Here is a 23,383-nt window from a genome sequence, read left to right as displayed (position 1 = left end):
TCTTCCAACTCAAACATCTCATGCTTTTTCTAGGGATTTTCAAAGTAAAACACAGTTTGGAAGCTGATAAACGAACTAATGCCGTCATTTTTTACTAAAATAATATGAAAGGCTAACCTTCTTCAGGTAGCGGAGAGATAGGAGCAAAACTGCTGGGTGGCTGCATTGTATTTGGGGAAAAGCAGAAAACTGACTGATTGTTTCTGACCAGGGTTTAGGGGATCTTAGTTCAACTTAGCCAATCATGAAAACACCATCTTTAAAGCAGGTGGATTCTATCCCTGATAGAATCAGTGGCAGAAAAACGCAAGAGGACATAGGCTAAGATTGACTAAGTACTTTGTGCCGGACACCAGGCGAGGCTCATTGAACAAATTACCTTGTTAATCTTCACGCACTAGATACTATGACTGTTCTATTTACAAGGGAGTGAACTAAGGTTTAAGGAGGTGAAGCAGCTGGGCCAAGCTACAGAGACTAAGTGGTGAAATTACATTCCATCCAGCTCTGCCTCAGTTTCCCAACATCGAACTGAAGGCGCCACATGGGGCTCTGCTGGAGACACCCCCTTTGGAGGCTTGAGATGTCCTGGGATTTGGGGTGGCAGGTGCCCTCCAGCAGAGTCCTCAATTTCCACGAGAATCTACGTGTCTCGATGACTCAGCCACTGATGTGTGGCACTGTCCTTAAGTCTTAAAATAACAAATCCCCATCATGAAAGCCAATGCATTCTGACATCACAGAAATCCTTTCATAATGATCACTTCGTGTCACGGGCTTATTTAAATGGACACATCACTTCGAACAGAGCTTTCTCCCTTCAGCTCTGCCCTTTCGGTGGCAGCAAGAAGGGAAGGAACTCAGTGCCGTGGCATATCAAGTAGGAGCTGGAGGAGGGTTAGAGACCGGTCAGTCTCCTGACCTCACATTCTAAGGCAAACTGGGAGGGGATGTGTCATTTTTGTCACAGTAAATTCCCCAGTGTGCTACATTTTTCTTCTCCCTGCAAACCTGGATTGATGACCAGTGGTCTTTGTTTTACGCAGACAACCACGACCCCGATGCTGTGTCCTCGAGGCACTGCAGTATTTCTCTGTGTGACATTTTCTATTATTTTATGTTGTGGAAGACAGAAACTAAACACACAGCAGGGTTTACCTGAGACCGCCCTTCTCCCATCCACAAATGTGGGTGTCTCCGGCTTTACGAAAGCCTGGGGTGAATGTGTCTGGGATGCAGGCACAAAAGATCAACAGGGGTGACCATGTGCTTCCCAAAGGAAAGCAGGGGGAGCCCTCTCATTGGCCCACTGTGGGTTCCTGGGGCTCCAGCCTTGAAGACACTGAGACGACAGTGAAAGCTTGCGGGGAGGGGAGGCAGAGAGGCACGTTTTATCAGAGCCGACCCTTGGACCTCCTGCTCCAGGAACATCCTGGAGGCTTCTTACTGGGCAGAATCCTGGGCCCCTCTGCACACCGTTCAAGGGACAGAGTCCAGGATTCTACATTTTAAAAAAGTCTTCTTGATGCCGAAGACACTAAAGTTCAAGCTAGTGAGGTTAGGTTAGTAGTTAACACAGCAGGTTCCTTACTTATCAGACAACAGCCTTAAACTCGCTAAGCTTTCGTTTCCTATGTATAAATGGAGACAAGGATAGCACCTGCCTCCTGGGGTTAGGGTGAGGATCAGATGAGATTAACACGTAGAAAGCACCTGGCCCAGAGCCTGGCCAACACTCAGCTGGTATGCAGAAGCACAACTTCATCCCTTATTAAAACGCTGAAATACTTCTAAACTGGCTAATAAAGAGCGGCTTCTCTGAGGCCCTTCGGTCTCCCTCCTCCAAATTCCCCACTATCCAGCAACTCAAGGGTTCACGCCAGGCATAGCAGGTGGGCCTCCAGGATGCAGCCCTGGGGCTGTGAAGGGCTGGTGGTTAAAATTCTTCCACTGCAACCTCTGCTGACTGTCATGCCTAGTGGGTGTTACAGGGAAAAGTTACACCGAGCGAGGCATGCCTGGATGCTCTGGCAAATGTCAGCTAAGGAATGTCCCCCAGCTCAAAGGATGGCCTTCAGTACAGAGCTCCCTAACTGCCCCCTCTGGCTGCTCAGGACATTGACTCTGGCCCTTTCTTTCCTTGTCCTATGTCAGCTTTGACCCTGCTCTGACCCCATCTCTGACCTCACCTCTGGACTAACTCTCATCCTTTTTCCTTTGGCCTCTGGGGCCCCATGTTTGCATCTGACCTCCCTGGAATCTGACCTTCAGCTCTCAGAGTTGACTTTTGGGCTCTTCCCACTACAGACTGGCCTTAGCCTCCAGAAGAGGCTTTACCTTTGGGTAGTGCCATCCCCAGACACCAGCCCTAACCCAGGACAGCTGGTCTCAGATGCCAGGTCTCAGCCTTTCTTGGGCTGACCCAACCTACTGCTCCCTGAGCTCCAAGTTCTAGTAACAGACTGGAAGTTTTCATCCTTTGAGAACAGGGTACCAAAGCAGACGCAAAAAGAATGGAGGGGCAGAGGCGAAAGGATACAGAGGCATTTCAAAGATGGACACTGGCAGGAACTGAGCCTAAGGCGAGGGAGGTGGTTCTAGTTTCATTGTCTATACGCTCCATGAGGTCACAGGCTGTGTCTGGTGAACCTGGCATAGGGGCTCACATACAGCAAGCATTCAACAGGCAGTTGTTGAACAAAGAATGAATGAATGAACGATATTATTAGCAGAGATGGAAAGAAAAAAGAGGAAACGCAGGTTTCGGGTTACCAACAAGGGAGAACAATGCACTTGATTTTGGACACGTGGTGTTTAAAGGCTGTGGCGCTCCTAAGTCCCAATCACCAAACATTTCTGCCTTTTCTCCTGGGCACATGGTCAGGATGCACTCGCCCACACCCCTTGAAGGCAGGGATAGCCACGTGACATGCTTTAGCCAAGGAAATATTAGCAGAAATGATGTCACTTCTGACCTGAAACTTTCAGAGTCACTAGGACATCTGTTACTTTTCTCCCCGTACACGAAGTACGCATCCAGATGAATTCTGAATACCTACACTGAGCCCAGATCCCGGGCGACTGACGACAGACGTGGAGCGTGAGTTAATGAAAATAAATGTCGGCTGAGTTAAGAAACTGAGATGTTGAGGTTCGTTGTCACTGCAGGATGATCTCTGTATATTAACGGAGCCAAGGAACCTACAGGTCATCCTCATAAAGATGCCCAGCTGGATGCAGGACTGAAGATCAGTCAGGAGAGAGGCTTTTTGGCGAGGTTGCCACAGATTAGCAAGGCCCAATAGCTACTCCGCCCAGCGCTGCAGCACTAAGAAAGAACTAGAACATCAACCGCCCCCATATTGCCCACTGCAGAATTCAGGCAACCAGGTGGCCTTCTTGTATGCTTCAGCCCACCTCCTCAGCCCTGAGGAAGGACACTGAGTCCTCACATCACCCTTTGTAACCCCCATCCCGCCTCCCTCATGATTTACCTGTGTTGTAGCCCCTTCCAAGGGCAGGCCAAGGGCGGTGATTTTTCCACAGGTTTCCAAGGTACCAGTCACTCTGGTTCTCTACCAAGCCCAGGACCTGCTGACCTGTGAAGGACAGAGAATGCAAAGGTCTTAAAAGAAGCTGAGCCAAGGGGATCAGTATAATAACAGAAATCATCCTTACAGTAGCTTCCAGTATTGGCAGTTTTTATTAAATGCTAGGCCCTGATTTAAATGCTTAACTTGTATTAACATATTTAATTCTCATACTTATGCAGCCCAGCCATTTTTATCATTCCCATTTTATAGAGAAGAAATGAGGCTGCCCAGAGTAGTTAATTAACTTGCCTAAGGTCACTCAGTTAATCTGTGATAAAGCCAGAATCCCAAATCATTCATCCATCCATCCATTTATCCATCTGTCTGTCCATCCATCCATCTGTCCGTCCACCCATCCATCCACCCATTCATCCACCCATTTATCTGTCCATCCATCCATCCATTTATCTGTCTATCCATCCATCCATCCGTCTGTCCATCCATCCATTTATCTGTCTATCCATCCATCCATCCATTCCTTAACTCATGCAACATATATTTATTTCCTGACGTGCTATCCTTCAGGTGTTCCAGTTCTAATCTTTCCCATTGTATATTAATTTACTGGCTTTCTGGGCATGAGATGAGATAATTTTCTCACATCAGAGAGGAAGAAATGACCCTTGCTTAATGAGATGGGAGCCCACAGAGAAGAGCCACCTTTTGGCCACCTTCTCATGGTGTTTTTACTTTCATACTCACTTTATCTTGTGTCAACAAGCATCACATCAATGCAGGAGTGTTTTCTAGAGGAATAACGGTGCCTCTGTCCCCAGAGCTCAGCTTTGATATTGGCCTCAGTCTCGAGGGCACTGAGGCCAACGTCGGAGGTGAGTCAGGTCTCTTAGTCAATTTCTTAGCATCTTAGGCGAGTCAGTCACTCACCTCAATTTCTTAGAGCATCAACGTTCCTGGGACTCAGGCAGGAATAAGTCTCCAGGCCTTCTAAGTAGGACAAGTTGGGCAACAGAATCAACTACCTTCTACCAGACAACCCTATGATGCCATTTGCAGAAGGCGTTCTCTCGAAATTCTTAACACCACCATTTTACAGACTAAGAAACTGAGGCTCACATAGGACCGTGATTGGCACAACTAGAGATGGAGCCAGGATATGGATCTATATTTGTCTGACATCCAGGTTCTTTCCACTGTCTCAATGCATTATTGCTTAACTTTCTAACAAATATTTCAGGGAGGAATTGTAAATCCACATTTTGTAGAAAGAGAAACTGAGGCTCGGAAAGTTTAAGTAACTCACTGAAGGTCACACGCCTACTAATCACTGTGTTCCCCAGCTAACCAATGCCTCCTGGAGCTAAAATACTGATACTGTTGGCGAGTCTGAGGAATAAAGACCTTTCTGACCAAATGAAGGCCCAGCAGCATGTTAAGAAAACACAGTGGTTCTCCTGGAACACCACGCTGGGTGATATAGAATCTCCTTGGTGTGATGACAGCTCCCTGAAATGATGGTGTGTGGGTTTGGTGTAATTTATTTGATCAATTTATCGAGCTCCTATCTAAATCATCACCCCAGAACAAATACATAAATTAGAGGCATGGGAAAAATACTACCTCCCACTTTGTCACTGTATATGATCGTGTCCAAAACTTGGAGAGTCCCTCGGAAAAACGCATCACCAATTCAGGAAGTGCAAGCGCCAATCAATTCTACAGGCAACAAGCTTGGGATGTTTGAGCAAAACAATTAGATCTGAAAGGCAGGGTGCCTTCGGTTGAGAAAACAGCGAGCCGGGTCCCGATGCTGTGACCTCATTAGAGAGCTCAGTTAATAAGCGCACCCCGAGGTTGGGATGCAAAAGGCATGTGGGGTCCTTAGGGAGCTGGTTCATTATAACTAATGACCCCAGGTTGGTATCACAATGTGTTTTTTTTTGGTATGATGAAGTGTGTCATGTGCCCAGAACTGACAAAAGGGGAATAAGATTCCATTGAGTTTAGAGTGGACATCTGAATTTCCAGTACTTCTTTAGCTTTTCGAAAGTCCCAATTCTGTATTCTGGCATTCCATGCTTTGTATTCTACCTCAATCTGCTTCTTTAGGCAGATTCTCCAGTAGCCACACTTCCTTCCTGCCACACAAAAAGGCAGAGTTTTGTTGCTTGTGTTCCCATCTCTGCGTCTTACTCCTATAGCTCTTGCTTAGCAGGACCTGCCTCTGGCCCCTGCCAGCTTCGGCCTGTAATCCTTTAGGGCCCAGCTCGAAGCTGCTTATGAACACCCTCAAGTCTGAATGATTACTTTACCTTCACTCCCACAGGAGAGGGGAGACATCTCTCTTTAGAACTTCCTCTGGGTATTTTTGCCATCAGCTGACGTATGCCCCGTGAAGGCCAGCGTGGGTGACGTTCAGGCACACCCACACCTCATCTGTAAATATCCATGTCTATATTAGTCCAACGGCGAGGACTGTGTAGTATCTAACACACTAATAGGAGCTAATAAATGTCTGCTAAGTAAATGATGCCTGGTGGGTAAATCTCTCTTGATTGGGAGACCACCAATGTTAGTGTATTAATGTCCCCACACTTCTGAGGCTGTAAAGCATTTCACCTGCTCCCCATTCACCAACATCAACACATTCTCCCACTCAGCTCCGGGAACTCTGGCATCTTCCTCACCTGCATGGAAAACTGCAAAGATGCAGGGGCAACACCTAAAAGCATCTTTTGTATCGGTTGCTCTACTGAAGGCTTGAAACTCAAGGTCTTAAGCTCCAGAGAAGGAGTAATTTGCATGGTTAACCTGAAGTCACATTATCCCCAGGAATAACATCCAAATTCTCCTTCGCTCAGTTTGCACCTGGGCTGCATTTCTTATGATGGGGGCATGCAGTCCCTTCACGGATGTCAGTCCTCTACAAAGTGAGGAAAATAAAACCCTTAATTAGCAACACGGTAGCCGTAATTTTAATATCCACTGGTTGAGAAAGCAAAATAACAAACAGCTACTAGGACTTCCTTTTGCTTTTTCAGACGGATTCATTAGCTGCTCTGTTGATGATTAAATGGTAGCTGGATTTTGTAAGTGATTACCCTGAGCTAACTTCTCAAGAGTCCCACCTCTGCAGAGGTCTGTGTCCGTGGACAGGGAGCCATGAGCAGCAGTGTAGACAGAGGTGGTGAGTGTAGACTGAAGCCAGACTCCCTGGTTCCAATTCCTAGCCCTGCCACTTTCTAGCTGTGTAACCTTGAGAAAATTGCTTAACCTCTCTCTGCCTCAGCATCTAACTCTTATGGCTGTTGTGAATTCCCATGTGTTCCATGCTCGGCACAGGTGCTGGGACACATCAAGCGCTATATAAGGAATAGCTCTTTTTAAATACCACCATCCAAGCTCACCTGTGAGCATCTGAAAGCGAGTGAGCCCATGCAGTGGCTTTCCTGGGAGGTCATAGGGCACGACGATTAGGTCTTTCCAGAACTTTGTTTCTCTAAGTGTGGTCTGAGGACTGTCTGCTTCAGAAATAGCTGGGCTTCTCGTTAAAAGTGCAGGTTCCTGGGCCTCAACCTAGAAGTCCATTGTGACCAGGAGCCTACTTCTCCTGACCTCTCTGGTTTCTAGAAGGGATTCCCTGGCTCCTTGCCCCAATCCTTTCTGTCTCCCACGGGCGTGGAATGAGTTACCTGACCAGTGAGTTTCAGAGAGCACTGAGTTTATGAAGCTCAACCCCTCCTCCATCCCTTCCCAGGAGCCAGCAGAGGGCCCACATGGAATCTTCTTTCCATGCTGTCAATTGTCCAGGGCAGGCTCCCTCCCGACAAGGCTGCAGGTGCCCACCATCCTTTGACAGGCTGGGCAATTCCGGCTCCGGGTTGTGGTGCTATGAATATTCCTTGCAGATGCCCATCTAAGTGAAGCCCTCCAATTGAACTTTTATCCGTAAAGGTGACATTTGCTCTCATTCCTCTATCTTATCTCTAAATTGGTTCAGTACCTGGGTGATAGCATATATTAAATTTCTAAATAAGAATTCTAGCCACTGGGTCTAGTAATCTGCACTTAAAAAAAATTCCTGGATAATTCAGATGCACATTAAAGCCTGAGAATTATTGCTCAGGGTCTGGAAGCTCTGTCCTTGCTTCAGTCAGGGGCAAAGTTCACTTGCAGGGCCACCAGCACACAATAAACTCATGTGGCGTCTAAAGCCGGCTCATAAACCAGCAGAATTCAGTGATGGCCTCCAGTGCTACACTTCTTGAGTATAGGAAAGCAGTGAAGAAAATGAATGCCAGAGCCAGACTGCCCAAGTTCAAATCCTGGCTCGGACAAGTTACTTCACCTCTCTGTGCTTGTTTCTTCATTCATTTACAGAGTGGAGTTAATAATAGTTAATAAATAGTGAAAATGCGGCTGTGCTCTTTGCTTAGTCAAACAGCACCACTAACAGTGCCTAGAAACTAGTAAAATGTTCAGGAAGCTTTGGCTCTTCACTGCACCCAGAATTCCCCGGCCCTATATTCTGCCCCATCTGCCCGGATTCAGGCATCTGCAGTCTGAGCGTCGCCTCCCTTCCTTAGCTGACATGATCCTCCCTCGGCCCAGACTTCGGTTTAGTTTATTATCGATTGAGAGTTCGCTTTGTGTCAGATACCACACAAAATACTGAAAATCAAAGACAATAAAACAGAGTCCTTGCCCTGGAGGCGGCCAGAAGAGGAGACAGATAAACAATTATGAAGCAGCGTGGTCCCTGCAGTGACAGAAAAACACTGATAAGGCAGAGGGACGGAGGGCAGGGAGGAAGAATTGATGCTCTGGGGAAAGGGGGGGATGCCTGCTTGGCGGCTCCCCAGAGGCATCTGCCACATCCTCTCCCTCACCGCAGGTTGGGCCTGCCCCTTCCACACACAGCTCCAAGCTCCCAAGCTTCCTTCAAAGCTTTTCTGATAATGGTGCTGCCCCCCAACACCTTTCTAGGCAGACAGTCCCTCTGGTCCCTGGTGACATCGCCTACGAGACAGGTCATCTTTTACAGCTCTGCCGATCCCAGTTCATCCCCTGTGTGGCATCTATACCCTGGTCCCCAGAGGTCAAAGTCTAAAGCCTTAACTTTGAGCATGCAAGCACATCCTTGGCCTGCCATCCCCCAGAGAGGTAAAGTCCCAAGGGCTTCCTCCTGGGGAGACGACAGGGCTGCCAAAGTGCTGCCTCCCTCAGCATTCCCCACCGCCTGCCTCGCCTTCTTAGGAGTTATTATAATAAAACACCGCGACTAAGAGAAAAGGCTTTGTCATTGCTTTCTGTGCTGGCCCTGTGGTTATGATTAAGTGCTCTGCTCCCTGTCTTTCTTACTCCAGGCACAAGTTAACTTATGAAAATGAAGCTGTCTTCTTTGCTTATTCATACATCACCACTAACAGCCAGACAAGAGCAAACAAGCTTGCTCTTCGGCTGGGGCCCTGGTGTGGGTGTCACCAGCCAGCAGACGGATGTTCCCCAGGCTGGGAACTCCCCTGCTCCCTCCTTCTGTGGCTTTTGGCTCCAGGCAGGGCTCCTGCTGTTCAGGAGGTGAGGCCCCAGAAGCAGCGAATGGTGATGCTCCCCCATGGCATATGGGCGTGGAAAGGGCAGGCTGGGCACCGGCCCACCAGGTATGAGGAAGGCAGCAGGGTAAATTAGAGACAAAGGGTTTTTTAACCCAGACAAAACAGGGTTCTAGCCCCAGGTCCGTATGGCTTGACCAACTTCTCTGAGCATCAATTTCCTTATGGAAAAAGGTCAAGAATAGAATCTACCTCCTGCCTGCAAGAATGGAGGTGCAGATCAAATAAGGTAACGTGCAAAGTGCCTGGCTCATGGTGGATGCTTGACTAAAGGCATTTCTCTTGCTCCCTTTAGTGATGGTCATTGTTTACAATGTCTAAGTTTTCCTATTCAAGCACTGACATTACCTGCAAAATTTGGCCCTTCTGACCCCCGGTCCCGCCCTGCTGGCCTTGCCCCAACCACACTGCACCTTTTTGAAGCCTTCAGCTCCTGAGACACCAGTCTCTTGGCTGTTTTCCTCCCTCTGAACGTTCTTTCCCTGCCTCCTTCATGGGGCTCCTCTCTCTCTGCCTCCCTTTTAGTGCTGGGGCTCCCCAACTCCCATCCTTGGCACTCTTTTCTTCTTGTTCTCCAGTTGATCCCTGGATGATGGGATCTATTCCAATGACTTCAAATACTATTGATAGGGAAGACACCCACCCATCTCCATCCCCAGCTCAGACTACTTTCCTGAGCTTCTTACTCTTAAATCCAACTGTCTGCTCACCATCTTAATCGGGCTATTTCACAGTGAAGTTCAACTCAAACTGACCAAAACCAAATTCACAATCTTCTCCCCCTAAATAATGGTCTGACCCCTGACATCTTGTTGGTTGATAGCATCAAGATCTAAGTTGTCACTGAAGCTTAGAAACCTTGGAATCAAGCTTGACATCTCCCTCTGCTCATTCCTCACATCCTCATCCTCATCACATCCTACAGATTTGATCTGCTCTTTCTTCAGTTCATTCCCTCCCTTGCTCTACCCTACCCTCATTATCTCCCATTCCTAGGTTACCTTAGCAGAGTCCTACTCGATCACCCTTCCCTTAGGAGAACCCCCTGCCATTCCATTCTGCTTACCCAGCCACAGAAATATTTTGCAAGTGCAAATCTGATGATTTTGCTTCCTTGACTAAAACGCTTAAATGCTTCTGGGGCCCAGTATAGGAAGGATGAATGGATGGATGGATGGATGAATGGATGGATGGATGGATAGATAGATGGATGGATGGATGGATGGATGGACTGACGGGTGGGTGGGTGGGTGGGTGGATGGATGGATGGACGGACGGGTGGGTGGGTGGGTGGGTGGATGGATGGACGGACAGGTGGGTGGGTGGGTGAGTGGATGGATGGATGGAAAAAACCATATTATCTATAACCCACCATCCTAGATTATCTGGAACTGGTGAATTCTATCTGAATGGGGTGGAAGTGGATGTGTACTAGTTAAGCTCTCCAGGTAAACACCAGGAACACGTTGCTGTAGCTCTGATCACAGATGCTTCCAGTGCTATCTCCTTTGTCCCACCCCCAGGAAAGCTCCTGGGCACACAGAGGGAGCCTGCCAACCACTGCTGCATATCAAACAGTTGTGCTTATACCAGCAGGTGAATATTAAAATGTTATAACCGGGGGCTGTCCTGAATATCAGCAGAGAAAGCAACAATGCCCTCCCAACCTCATATTTATTCTAATAAGCTATTTTAAAATCGAAAAGCCTTGAATAGGACCATTGAATGCCACGTCTGAGTACAGGACGGCTATAATAAGGAAACCATATAGTATCACATTACCATTTACTAAACATCCTGAAGGAACTGCTCCACAGCCCTAGGTGCCCCCTGCTAGTGGGTGTAGAATAATAAAGCACCTCCTGAGAAGATGCAACACAAAAGGGTATATTTAAACAACCATAAATGGGTTGAAAAGGGCTATTTCTGAACTTGCATGTTTCACAGCTCCTACTTCTTCAGTTCAGCTCCAGCTAAAAGCGCTCTAGGATCACAGAAGTTCACGGGAGCTGCCAAGATCTTAGTCATCACTCAGAACCACCTCCCTTTACAGAGGAAGCCCAGAGAAGGAAGCGAGGCGTTTAGGAACACAGCGTCAACGCAAGAGCTGGGACTCCACCGCTGACTCTAGGCTCGGTGTTTCTTCTATGCGGAAGATTCTCCAGCATGGCTTCCTCTTCTTAAGACCCTTGAACTTTAAGATAATTCTCACCTGGTTCAAATGCTAGCTCTCTACACTTGACTGGTTATCCCGGGGAAACCCTCAGTTCCTCAGTTTCCTCCTCTGTAAAATGGTAAACACAGCTGCTTCATGGGGCTTCACTGGGGCTTTTAACAAGGTTTATGGACCTTGAATTTATCCGCCTCCTTGAGATGGAATCCATATCCTCTCATCAGAAAGGTCCTTTTGTCAATCATTCTCTTCTCTTGGGTTTCAGTTCCATGAAGCACCTTCACTCAATTGTTTCATTGTTCAGCCAGCCCTGATTTCATTGGGAGAAAAATACCCCACCCTTACTGAGCTCTCTAGCTGAGGGATAATCCCTTCTGAGAGGAATTAGAATCTGTGTCACTCGAGAAGGGAGAATTAGGCCGAATGAGCGAAGACTGAAGGAAGATAGATTTTGCTTATTATAAGCAAGACTTTAAGTAACATTATCGACAAAAATGGAAACGAAGCTGCCTTTCTGGGGAGAAGCTTCCGAGTATGGGGCGGTTCTGGAAGAGGCTGTGATTGAGCCCTCATCCAGCAGGTATTCAGTGAGCCTCCACTGTGCACTGGGCTCTGTGCCAACTGCTGGAGACACAGGAGTGAGGAAAGCAGACCCAGTCCCCACCTTCTGGATGTCATGATCTCTACAAAAACCTTCTCGAATGGTTTGGCAACTGTCACCCAGGGCCCATCGCAAACCTCACGGAAGCAGATTCTCCCCGGGTGAGTCCTAGGGAATTTCTTTTCGAACAACAACCTCATTAATTCTGATGCATGACAGATTTGGGGACCTTTGGGAGTGGGAGGTCACCTGCCAGGCACGCTGTGGGAGAGGGATTTCTGCACTGAGCAGAAGACTAGATTTGATGGCCTCAAAGCTTCCTTCCAACCTGATTGTGAGACCTCCTTATTCTAAGCCAGCAATGAGTTTTCTTAGCATCCTCTTCCTTCTGGACCGTCCCCCCATACGTTCTTCTTCCACTTGTGCTGTATGTGTGTGCGCCTGCCTGCCCCATGATGGGAGCCTGCTGTTCTCAGGGCAGCCCGCCTCCAGGAGCACTCTGCCCAGGCCCTGGGATCTGTGCTTTCCAGGCATCGTCTCAGAGTACTCTACAACAGTCCCATGAGGTGGGCACTATGCTTATCTCGTCTTTCGGAAGGGAAACTGAGGTTCAGAGAGGGAAAGTCTCTTGTCAAGGGCAAGTGGCTGCGAACCAGAGTCAGGGCTTGTGTTCAGGTCTCTCTGCTGCAAAAGCCAGTATTTTTATGCCTATGTAGACGCACAGTTGGGAACAATCAACAAGGCCTTTCTCTCCCCAGGGGAAGGGCTGCATCTGGCACCACTGTGGGCAGAGCTCCAAAGGACAGAGAGAGGATGGTGGAAAAGCCAGTTAAGATGTATTTGACCAGCCCACCTGCTCTTGCCCACACTGCTGCCTGGGGCTGCAGGCAGGGGTCCAGGACACTGCAGAGTCCTCTGATCCCTGTGAGGCAGTTGGAGCTTAGCTGCCTTCAGCATTAATCCCAGGGCACTGAGCTGAGAGCACATGCTACCCAGGGGCACCTGAAGAGCAGAAAAGGCAGGCCTGGGACTCAGAAAAGAGTCTCCAATCCAATAAAGGTCCAGATAACGATCCCATCTGCCAAGAGGCAGGAACGAGTGCCCCCATCCCCAAGTCAGCCCCCAGTGGGCTCCCATTAACTTAATTTATGGTTTAAAAACTCTTGCTCAGCCTCAGATAATGATTTCTCTCTTCTTCCTTCCATGATCTTTGGTCTCTGGAAATGGGAAAAACTAAAAAGGAACGTGGGGCAGCTGCTGGGCTCTCTTCCAAAGCTGCTTTTATCACACCGACTCCCAGGACGCCTGGCTGCCGTCACCTCTCAGACGAGGTCTCCGCTAGGGAGCGGAGCTGGCCTGGATCCAGCTACAAATTCCATCCATGGACTTCTTAGGTCTGTCTCCTTTAGAAACACAGTTTGTTGACATCTTTTGGATAGTTCGCTCACGGACACTCCTTTGACTCACTCATAATAGTGTCTTGGAGCACCCATCCGACCTTTCCTACTGGAGCTGCAGAAAAAGCACCTGTCTGCAGAATTCTAAGGCCAACATTCAAGTTCTAGCTTCTCCAGTCATTAACTGTGTGGCCAAAAGGGTCAATATTACTTGATTTTTAAGCTTTAGTTTTTACTTCTTTAAAATGGATGATGGGAGCCAGCCTGGTAGCATAGTGGTTAAGTTTGTGTGCTCCGTTTGGGTGGCCTGGGGTTCATGGCTTCAGATCCCAGGTGTGGACCTATCCACTGCTTGGCAAGCTATGCTGTGGCAGCATCCCACATACCAAATAGAGGAAGACTGGCACAGATGTTAGCTCAGCGACAATCTTCCTCAAGCAAAAAGAGGAAGATTGGAACAGATGTGAGCAGGGACAATCTTCCTCACCAAAAGAAAAAAAAAAAAGATGATGATAAAATTCACCCTATCTCCAGCATAAGGTTGTTTGAAGAGTGAAATGAAATATTGTAAACTGCACAACACTGTTCAACGTTAAGTACTATCATCCTCACCAAATATTTCTGGGTCTTATGGAACTGTTACTTAATTTTCCCCCACTTACAGCGTTTCTGAGATTATAGCATTATTGCTCATTGATACGCTACTTACACAGAGGCCAGATGTTGAGCAAACTTAACTCTCTGAAAGATAGACTGGAAGGTGGAAGTCACCAGTAGAGAGGCACCTGTGGGGCTGAGAAGCACTCAGGAAGCTTTTGAGCACAAAATCTCATTGTATTTCTAAGGCTGGTCCTTGGGCAGATTATGGAGATGTTGTAACGCTCGTTTAGTGAGGAATGATAGGGAGGAAATTCAAGACAGAGATGCTAAAAGGATAAAGATCATTGGCCTGTAACTCCTCAGTACAGGGTTAGTGAAACTTTCATATTTCAAAGGTCTCTGTCATCACCACGAGGTAAGTCACTCATCCATTCAACAAATATTTATGAAGAGATATTAGAGTCAAGCATCATGCTGGGCTGTGGGGATGCGAGGATGGATAACTCCTGAGACGGTCCCTGTCCTCAGTGGCGCTTACAGACCTGTAGGGTGTTCGTTTGCTAGAGATGCTGTAACAAGTACCACAGGCTGAGTGGGTTACGCATCAGAAATTCGTTTTCTCACAATTCTGGAGGTTGGAAGTCTGAGATCAAGGTTTTGGCAGGGTTGTTTCTTTGTTCCTAAGGCCTCTCTCCTTGGCCTGTAGATGGCTGTCTTCTCCCTAGGTCTTCACATGGTCTCCCCCTGTTTGTGTCTGTGTCCTAATCTCCTCTTATAAGGACACCAGTCACATTGGATTAGGGCCCACCATATGACCTCATTTTACCTAATTACCTTCTAAAGATCCTATCTCCAAATACAGTCACATTCTGAGGTCTTGGGGGTTAGCACTTCAACATATGAAATTTGGGGGGCATAAGTCAGCCTATAACATAGGACAAGGTCACTAACATCACACCAACAGATGTGGAACTGTGACTCTGAAAGGGCTGGGAGGGAGAGGTCCAGAGTGACGTCAGGGTCCCTAAAAGGGGAGGGTCAGCAAGGGAGGTTGTCTGAGGAAACCAGGATTAAGTTGAGATCTGAAGGAAGATGCAAGAGCATCAAGGAAGGGGAACAGTGTGTGTTAAAACCCTGCAGTGGGAAGCTTGACTAGGATGAGGGCTGTGGTGTCACAGAGAGATAGTTGCTGTTTGTCCCTGGTTCCTGGCACAGGGCTCCTAAAATCCTTAGAATTTCCTGAGTGATAAGAACATTTTTTGTTCTAATGAGGCAACTTTTGGCAAGCCCATGGACAGCTTCAGGATGGGAACTAGCTGCCAGAAAAGCCAAGCCTTGATTAGAAGCTTGGAAGTTTCAGCCCCATTCCCCTAACTCCAGGTGAGAGAGAAAAGGGGCTGGAGATTGAGTCAATCACCAATGGCCAATGATTTAATCAATCATGCCTATGAAATGGAACCTCCATATACACCCCTAACCTGTCGACAGGGTTTGGAGAGCTTCTGAGTTGGTGAACACACGAAGGATCTGGGAGGGTAGTGGGACTGCAGAGGACGTGGAAGCTCTAGACTCCTCCCCCATACCATGCTCCAGGCATCTCTTCCATTTGGCTATTCTTCAGTTATGTCCTTTATAATAAACCAGTAATAGTAAAGCACTTTGCTGAGCTCTGTGAGTTGTTCCGGAAAATTAGTGAACCCACCTGAGGAGGGGGGATGTGGAAACCCCCGACTTTGTACCCAAGTTGAACAGAAGTTGGGTAACCTGGGGGGTCTGATCCTTGTAACTGGCGTCTGAGGTACAGGAGGTCTTGAGCCCTTCAACCTGTGGTGTCTAAAGCTAACTCCAGGTAGTAGAGGCAGAATGGAAATGAATTGTAGGACACCCCGTTGGTGTCCTTAGAGAATCAGAGAATTGGCTGGTGTCAGGAGGAAAAATTACCCCTCAAGGAACTAAAGGCCAGAATGGCCAAGACACACAGACCAAGGAGAGGATGGCGGGGGAGATGAGGCTGAAACCGGCAGGGCAGACCCATGGGGCCTGCAGGTGAAGGTCCAGAGTAAGGAGGCTTCCTCATACAGGATCAGCAGGGGACACAACTACAGGGTCTTAGGCAGGCAGGCCCATCATGTCACAATACCAGGGCACCATTTGCAAAGCAGACAATGCAAACAGGGCCCCTTGGAGTCATGCAATGTGGTGACGCTGTATGTAAGGGGCCAATGTGATCAGAATTCTGTTCTGAAAAGAACATTCTCGCTGCTGTGTGGGGGAATGGATCAGGGGATCTGGGGGGAGGCAGAAATCAAGGTTTTATTTTTCTTTCTTTTAGAAATACCACGTTAGAGATACACAAGCCTGAAGATGATGGAAAAGGTAAGAGCTAGAGACATACATCACGGTCAGCAAACATCTCCTGAGGGACGTGCGTGCAGCAGACATGCCTGGGCGAGGCCATACCAAGAGGCAGAAGCCAGAGCACTTAGCTCCCTTATAATCCAATAAGAGCATGGGCCGTGTGGGCACAGGGTGCAGACTGTGCCCCCTGTAACCCTGGACCTCCCAGGGCTCAGCGTGGGGTAGAGAGCATCCAAGAGCCCTCTTCCTGCTTGCTGAATGGTACTGCTGGAAGAACAATAATTTAGCCTGTGTTTGGAGCAAATCAGGCTCTAGGAAAGAGGTAGGAAAGGCAACTTAAAGAAATTATTGTATGTGTCTTAGGGGATGCAGAAGAGGTGCTGCTGGGTATGGGGTAAGTATCCAAGGAGAAGGTGGATTGGACTACTAAGACAAAAGGCAGGTGGAACTCAAATCAGCACAGGCAGGAGGAGGAAGGAACGGCCAGGTAGAGGATGAGAGGAGAAAAGTTCTCAGGCAGGAACACTCATGCATGCTCTGGAGTCGGTGTGGCGAAAGGCATGGAATAATAAAACGTATTCAGCCATAAAAAGGAACAAAGCACTGATACATGCTACAACTTGGATAAAATGCAGACACATTATGCTCAATGAAAGAAGCCAGACACAAGAGGTCACATATTGTATGGTTCCTTTATACGATATACCCAGAATAGGCAAATGCACAAAGAGAGAAAGCAGATTAGTGGTTAACAAAGGATAGAGGGAGGGGGAATGAGGAGTGATTATTTGATAGGTATGAGATGTTTTTGTGGAGTGATGAAAAAGTCTTGAAACCACAGAGGCGACGGCTGCATAATGTGAATACACTAAATGCCACTGAATTGCATACTTCAACATGGTTAATTGTATGAAATCCTGTGAATTTTGCATCAATAAAAAGTGAGGCTATAACTAGCATGGAAGTAAAACCTGGGAAATGCCAATAATATCTTTAGATAGTTTATCCCACTGAATGTTCACCACACCACTGATGCTGGAGTGCCCAGGACTCAGTCTCAGAGCTCTCCCATTCTCCATTCACCCTTCTGTGTCCTTGGTGATTTTCTCCAGGCCACTGCTTTAAACACCACCTACAGTTGATAACTTCGCATTTATACCTCCAGTCTGACCTCTACACTGAGTTCCGGAATCATAAATTCAACCACTCACCTGACACTTCTACTTTGGACATATAATAGGCACATAGGACTTGACATGTCCTAGATTGAACTCGATTTTTCTCCTCTGCACCTGCTCTTCCTCCAGCGTTTCCCATGTCAGGAAATAACACTTCATTCTCTCCATCTTCCCAGTTGCTTAGACCAGAAACTATGGAGTCATTCTTTTTCCCCCAAGCTTTACTGAAGTATAATAAAATTCAATAGATTCATCTATTTAATAAGCGCAGTTTGACAAATTTTGGTAATTGTGTGCAGTCGCGTAACCATCATCACATCAAGATGTAGAACTGTTCCAGATCCTAAAGCTATCCTGTGGCCCTTTTGTGGTCTATCCGCTTCCCCGAGCCCCACCTCTAGGCCACTGCTGGTTTTCTTTCTGTGACTACGGGTTAGCCTTTTCTAGAATTGCACATAAACAGAATCACAATCATATAGTATGTAGTGTTTCATGTTTCACTTCCTGGACTCAGCACAATGTTTCTGAAATTCATCCAAGTTGTTCCGTGTATTGACAGTGTATTCTTTTTTATTGCTGCGTGGTATTCCAAAGGATGGATATACCATGATTTGGGGGAAGTCAAGAGTTCTGTTTTTCCTAAGTTAAGCCTGAGATGCATGCTGCAGATTTGGGCATCACTGGAATATGAATGGTATTTAAGAACATGAGCTCATCTAAAGGAGAGGCTAATGGAGAAGACTAGGGGGAGCACTGGGGCACCCCAGTGCTTAGCTGCTGATCAGGGAGGACGAGAAGCCAGAAAAGGAGTCTTCCCAAAGGAAGATGAGCATGGCCTTCCCTGTATAACAGCAGAAGGCTGTCATGTGGTATTGCGTCAAGGGAAGCCAACGAGGAACCCAAAAAGGGAGGGATTCTACTGTCAGTGTATTGGATCTTTCTAGATCTAAAATTCGCAATGGAGCGGTCTTGACTCCAAAGCCCACGTTTACTGTCACTCCATTACAGCTGCCACAACCTTTCTTTCACAAGATGCTCTATCTATGGGGAGATGCATAATTGGCTTCCTTAGCATCCTCGGTGAAACACCAAGGTCTCTATCACTCTCACCATCTTTAGGTTGAAATGCTGGGTGTGCATGTGTCACGATGAACTTCTTCCAGGAGAGAAACCAAAGCCAGTCTTTCTCCATAAAGCCATATGCTGGCCGAGCCAGCCCACTACTGAAGGAAAGCTGAGCCCCAAACCACATTCCTCTTTGTTGACAACCTGCAGGCAACTACTCATGCAAGAAGACTGTGCCTCTCATGTTTGGAAAACCCCCTCTGTATCTAGGGAAACTCCTGCACCAAGAATGAGGCTTTTGTACTTTAAAAAATCCTGGTGCAGCATCACAGCACAGAGAATCAAAGCTGTAAGGGCCGGCGGAGATATCGTGGACCAAACTCTTACTTTGAATGATAACAAAATGGAAGCAGAGAGGGCCTGATACCTAACCAAAGCCACATGTTGCAAATGTTCACTTCTTCATGCTGTCCTGTCTCCTTCACCATCGCGTGACACGCATTGAGCACCTATTACTTTCAGGACACTGGGCTGAGAAAGGAGGAAACACTTTAGGAGGTGCCACGAGGCTCCTTGACTTTGAGCATATTATTGTCCATTTTGCAAAAGTTAGTTCAGATGTCCCAAGATAAATAACAACAGAGGTATCATATCCTACAATCCTTAAGAAGAATCACCTAGGGCTGGCTAGGAAAGCTCTGAAGGAAAGGCGCGTCTTGAAGCAAGCCCTGGAGGGAACTCCCACATTTCTTTAGTGCCTGTTAGGCACTGGGCTAGAGGCTGCCTTTGTTAGTATAAAATTGTTCCCATTTACAGGTAGGACACCTGAGGCCCAAAAATGGACTTTAACTATGTAACTAGCCCAGTTTCACACAGCTAAGCAGTAAGAGATGGAGCTGGGATCCACATGTGACCCCAAAGCCTACATGATTATTTTCTGGGATGAAGATAAAAGAAGAAGACAGGAGATTAAAAGAAGTTTATATATCCAACAGGTGTTAGAGATGGAGGAGAGTGATCAGATTCTGAGAATGTATGCATGGATGATTTATGAATTTTGCACAAGTTACCCGTCTTTTGGGGGCATTTCACTGCACATCTATGGCTCAGTCGTAAGCAAGAGCATGGACAAGAAGTGGGTGGCATTGTTCACCGAATGTACAAGTTCGGGGCAGTGTGCCAGACTCTGGGTGACAAACCCGTAGACAAGATAGCGTCCTCCCCTTCAGAAAGGCTGAAGTATTATCAGTGAGACAAAGCATATGACCACATAGAGAGATCGAAACGTGTGTTATAATAGACGCATGCTAACAAATGACAGACTTCAAAAGGATATTAGAACACCATATAAGCAGAACACCAAAACACTATTTTTAATATGCTTAAAAATAGTACACCTGGAAAAAACCTCAGCAAGTCTCTAGTCCAACCTTTTCACAGCACAACTGATGAAAGTGGGTTGCAGCGAAGGAAAATGACAGTTTCAAGATCACAGAGCTGAGAAGAGGCTAGAACCTTTGTTTCTTAAATTATGCTTATTGACTGCTCAATATCAACTTGGAAATGAAAGCTACTGAAATTAATAGGTAGAAGGGGTATACATGACTCAGACTCTTCTTACCCAACACCCCCAAATGCTGAACAGCAAACACACCACACAAACTACTGGGGTAAAGCAGATGGGGTTTCTGCTACTGAGGCCACTCTCTAGAAGCCTGCTCATTGCTGTCCTCCTTGGAGAGAGTCGTCCCTTCGCAAGCCAAGGACAACACACCTATAACAGTCAGCTAATGGTCTTCTCTTGGCACAGCATTAAATCACCAACAATAACAATGCACAAGACCTTGCCTTTTAAGAGTTCTCATGTCCTTTCTGATGGAAACTAAATGGAGGCTTCTAAGTTCAAGGCAGAAAATAATTTTGTCTGGCAAAGTCACAGATGGTTGGCCAGTGGTGGGAGAGGGCAAGAGGCGGGATGCATCCGTGCACAGATGACCACGAAGCAAAGAATTCTTAACAGGAGCTAGAGACGGCATTCCAATCTAACTTCACTCACTCATTCACTTATCCATTTGCTCAGTCATCCACTCACGCCTTCTTCCAACAGCTATTTATTGAGTGCTGATCATGTGCCAGGCACTGTGCTGGGCTCTGAGTTGGAAACAACAACAAAGTCAAAAAACAGACAGTTCCCACGTCTTGTTGGCACGTTGATTCCAGTGGGGGAACTAGACCACAAAGAGATACACAATAAAATGCCAAGTGGTACTAAGAGATACCACGAAAGCAAAGTGGACAAAGAGGTAGAGAGTGATGAGGACAGGGGCCAGGGGCCTACTAGAGAAGACAGGGGGCTGGGAAAGCACAGCTGTGCAAACATTTCAAGAGAAGGGAAAGTTTCCTTGCTCAGAGGAATGCCAGGGAGAGAAGAAAGACTGGCAGATGAACAGGAGGCTGTGGTGCTGAGGCCTCTAGGAAAGGGACTCGTGGCAGCTCTGGGGTGCCTGTCCCAGGTGAGGTGGCTGCATAAGAAAGCTGTTGTTGCAGGCCCAATGTGGAACAGATCACCAATTCAGCAGTGAGTGGTGGGTGAAAGTCAGCCTGGGATGACATTTGTCCCTTATTTAGGCGCCAGGCTGCTTGAGAATGAAGAGGTCAGGAAGGCATCGGCTGTGTGGTGCGTGTGCCGGAATAACATTTCAGAGCCATTAAAGGGGGGAAAGCAGGCCCGTCGCGGGTACAGAGAGAGAACTGCAGAAAAAGGGCACACTCCTGTGGACCAGAGGTTGAGAAGTTTAAGTGGGACTCCCTTGAAGATGGCTGCAGCTTTCCCATCCTCTTTTCTTAGTCAAAAGTATTACCATTTCAGGGCCGGCCCAGTGGCGTAGCGGTTAAGTTTGCACGTTCCGTTTCAGTGGCCTGGGGTTCGCTGGTTTGGATCCCAGACGCAGATCTATGCACCGCTTGTCAAGCCATGCTGTGGCAGGCATCCCACATATAAAGTAGAGGAAGATGGGCACAGATGTTAACTCAGGGCCAGTCTTCCTCAGCAAAAAGAGGATGATTGGCAGCAGATGTTAGCTCAGGGCTAATCATCCTCAAAAAAAAAAAAAAAAAAGTATTATTATTCCAATTTACTCTATAGCTTACAAAATGCTCATTTGTTTTGCTATACGAAGTTAACCCTGAACACTCTATTATGAGGTCTTGCCGAAGGCCCAGTAGAGAGGGGTCAGAGTGATGCATGACCGTTTGAAGGCCAGTAGGGGAAGTGCAGAAGGCTGGTGTGTGCTTGAGCCATACTGCCTGGGTCCATGTTAAAGTCCTATGGCCAGCCTCTAGCTTTCCCCTAAGGACACTGAACAGAAGAGCTTTATAAAACTCTCGATTGCATTTACTGCAGGGATGTTGCTGAGGACAGTGTCCACTGCAGCGCTAGGTCAATATTCCTTTTGGGAAGTCTCAGGTGAGAAGTTCTTTTGAAGACTAAACAATAAAATAAATGATATATTCTCTTGTGGAGTTAAGAATCCTTTAACTGACCAAGTAGACTTTTTACTTTGGCTGCCAGGAAGCTCAGAGCTCAACTGTAAAAAGAGTGTAGGATACAATGATCCTTGTATAAAAATTATTCTATCTTCTCACAAGTTGCCTAAAACTCTTTGTAGGATAAAGTAGGCTATACGTGAGTAATAAATAAAACAGAGTGTTTGCACAAACACAGGGTCTGTGAGGTTCCTGTTTGTTTGTGCTTCTTGCACAGTCTCTGATTATGATTTGTAGTACATGAATTTTTGAAAATTGTTTCCCATTTTCTAGTTTCTAGTAGCGGGCCAGGGAGAAGCTGACTTCATCATCATCATATAAAGGTTTGGAACTTTCTTATAGCTAAGACTTTGAGACGTCCTTTCACTGACTTCCTAACCGGGACAGCTCCATATGCTCCGTCTAGTCTAGAGCAACCAAAATAACCAGTTGTGGTTAGAGTTTATAAAGATACAACTGATGTACAGAGAGCCAATTATAGTGAAGAAGAAAAGAGCTCACCTGGATCCCCAAGGAGCCAGGTCCCACACATTAACCTTGATCGGGAGCACATCTGACTAGAAGCCTGCGGCCAGTCCATCCTCCTTCTGTCTCCGGTTCCTCTGTGTCTATCTGTCTGTCTCTTTCCCTTGAATCCTGGATTTTTCATTGGTTCTGGCTAAACTCACACAGGAGTAACTTGGTTCTAACCTCTAGTTCCTACTACCATTTCACTTCCTGTAGCTTCCAGTATATGTTTGGATTCTCTCAAAGTTTTCTCAGAAATCTGAGAAATGGAAAAAACACTCATTTTATCCCTTTCCCAGTGCATTTTAAACATACATCAAAGGGTCTCTTCATTGAGCTACATTTAATCCAAGCAATGGAGTAAGCAACCAAAATGACATAAAGGACCCAACTCACAAAAATCAGAGCTCCTACCTAGGGTCAAGTACTCATGAGGCACAGGCGAGGCAGAGAGAAGCCCAGGACCGCCAAGGTCACGCCCCCAGTCCTTGCTGCACAGAGAAGTGCTCCGGTCCATACTGAACACACAAGGTCTCCAAGCTAGGCACTCATCGTCACTTGCACTAAAGGGAGCTATGTCAGGCACACAGCATCTCTATTTTATACTCCACCAGTTACATACTTTACCTGCTATTGTCCAAAGAACCATGCCCCATAAATCCATTGATTAGATTTGTTAACCATATGCTATAACTGAATATTTGTGGCCACCCAAATTCATATGTTGAAACCTAATCTCCAATGTGATGATATCTGAAGGTGGGGCCTTTAGGGGGTGACTAGCCCATGAGGATG

General features: G+C 46.9%; 1 protein-coding gene across 11 annotated transcripts in view; it reads right to left on the bottom strand.

The window, feature by feature from the left end:
• LARGE1 (LARGE xylosyl- and glucuronyltransferase 1) overlaps positions 1 to 23,383 on the bottom strand; it is a 539,997-nt gene that overhangs the window by 121,819 nt on the left and 394,795 nt on the right. For all 11 annotated transcript variants that reach the window (XM_070506993.1, XM_070506995.1, XM_044780870.2 and 8 more), the window contains one exon: positions 3,495 to 3,599. In XM_070506993.1, the coding sequence (XP_070363094.1) occupies positions 3,495 to 3,599 (105 nt within the window). The remainder of the gene's footprint in view (positions 1 to 3,494; positions 3,600 to 23,383) is intronic.

This window comes from Equus asinus, chromosome 4 (genome assembly GCF_041296235.1).
Source record: "Equus asinus isolate D_3611 breed Donkey chromosome 4, EquAss-T2T_v2, whole genome shotgun sequence".
Classification (NCBI taxonomy): domain Eukaryota; kingdom Metazoa; phylum Chordata; class Mammalia; order Perissodactyla; family Equidae; genus Equus; species Equus asinus.
This window is presented reverse-complemented; position numbering and strand designations above follow the sequence as displayed.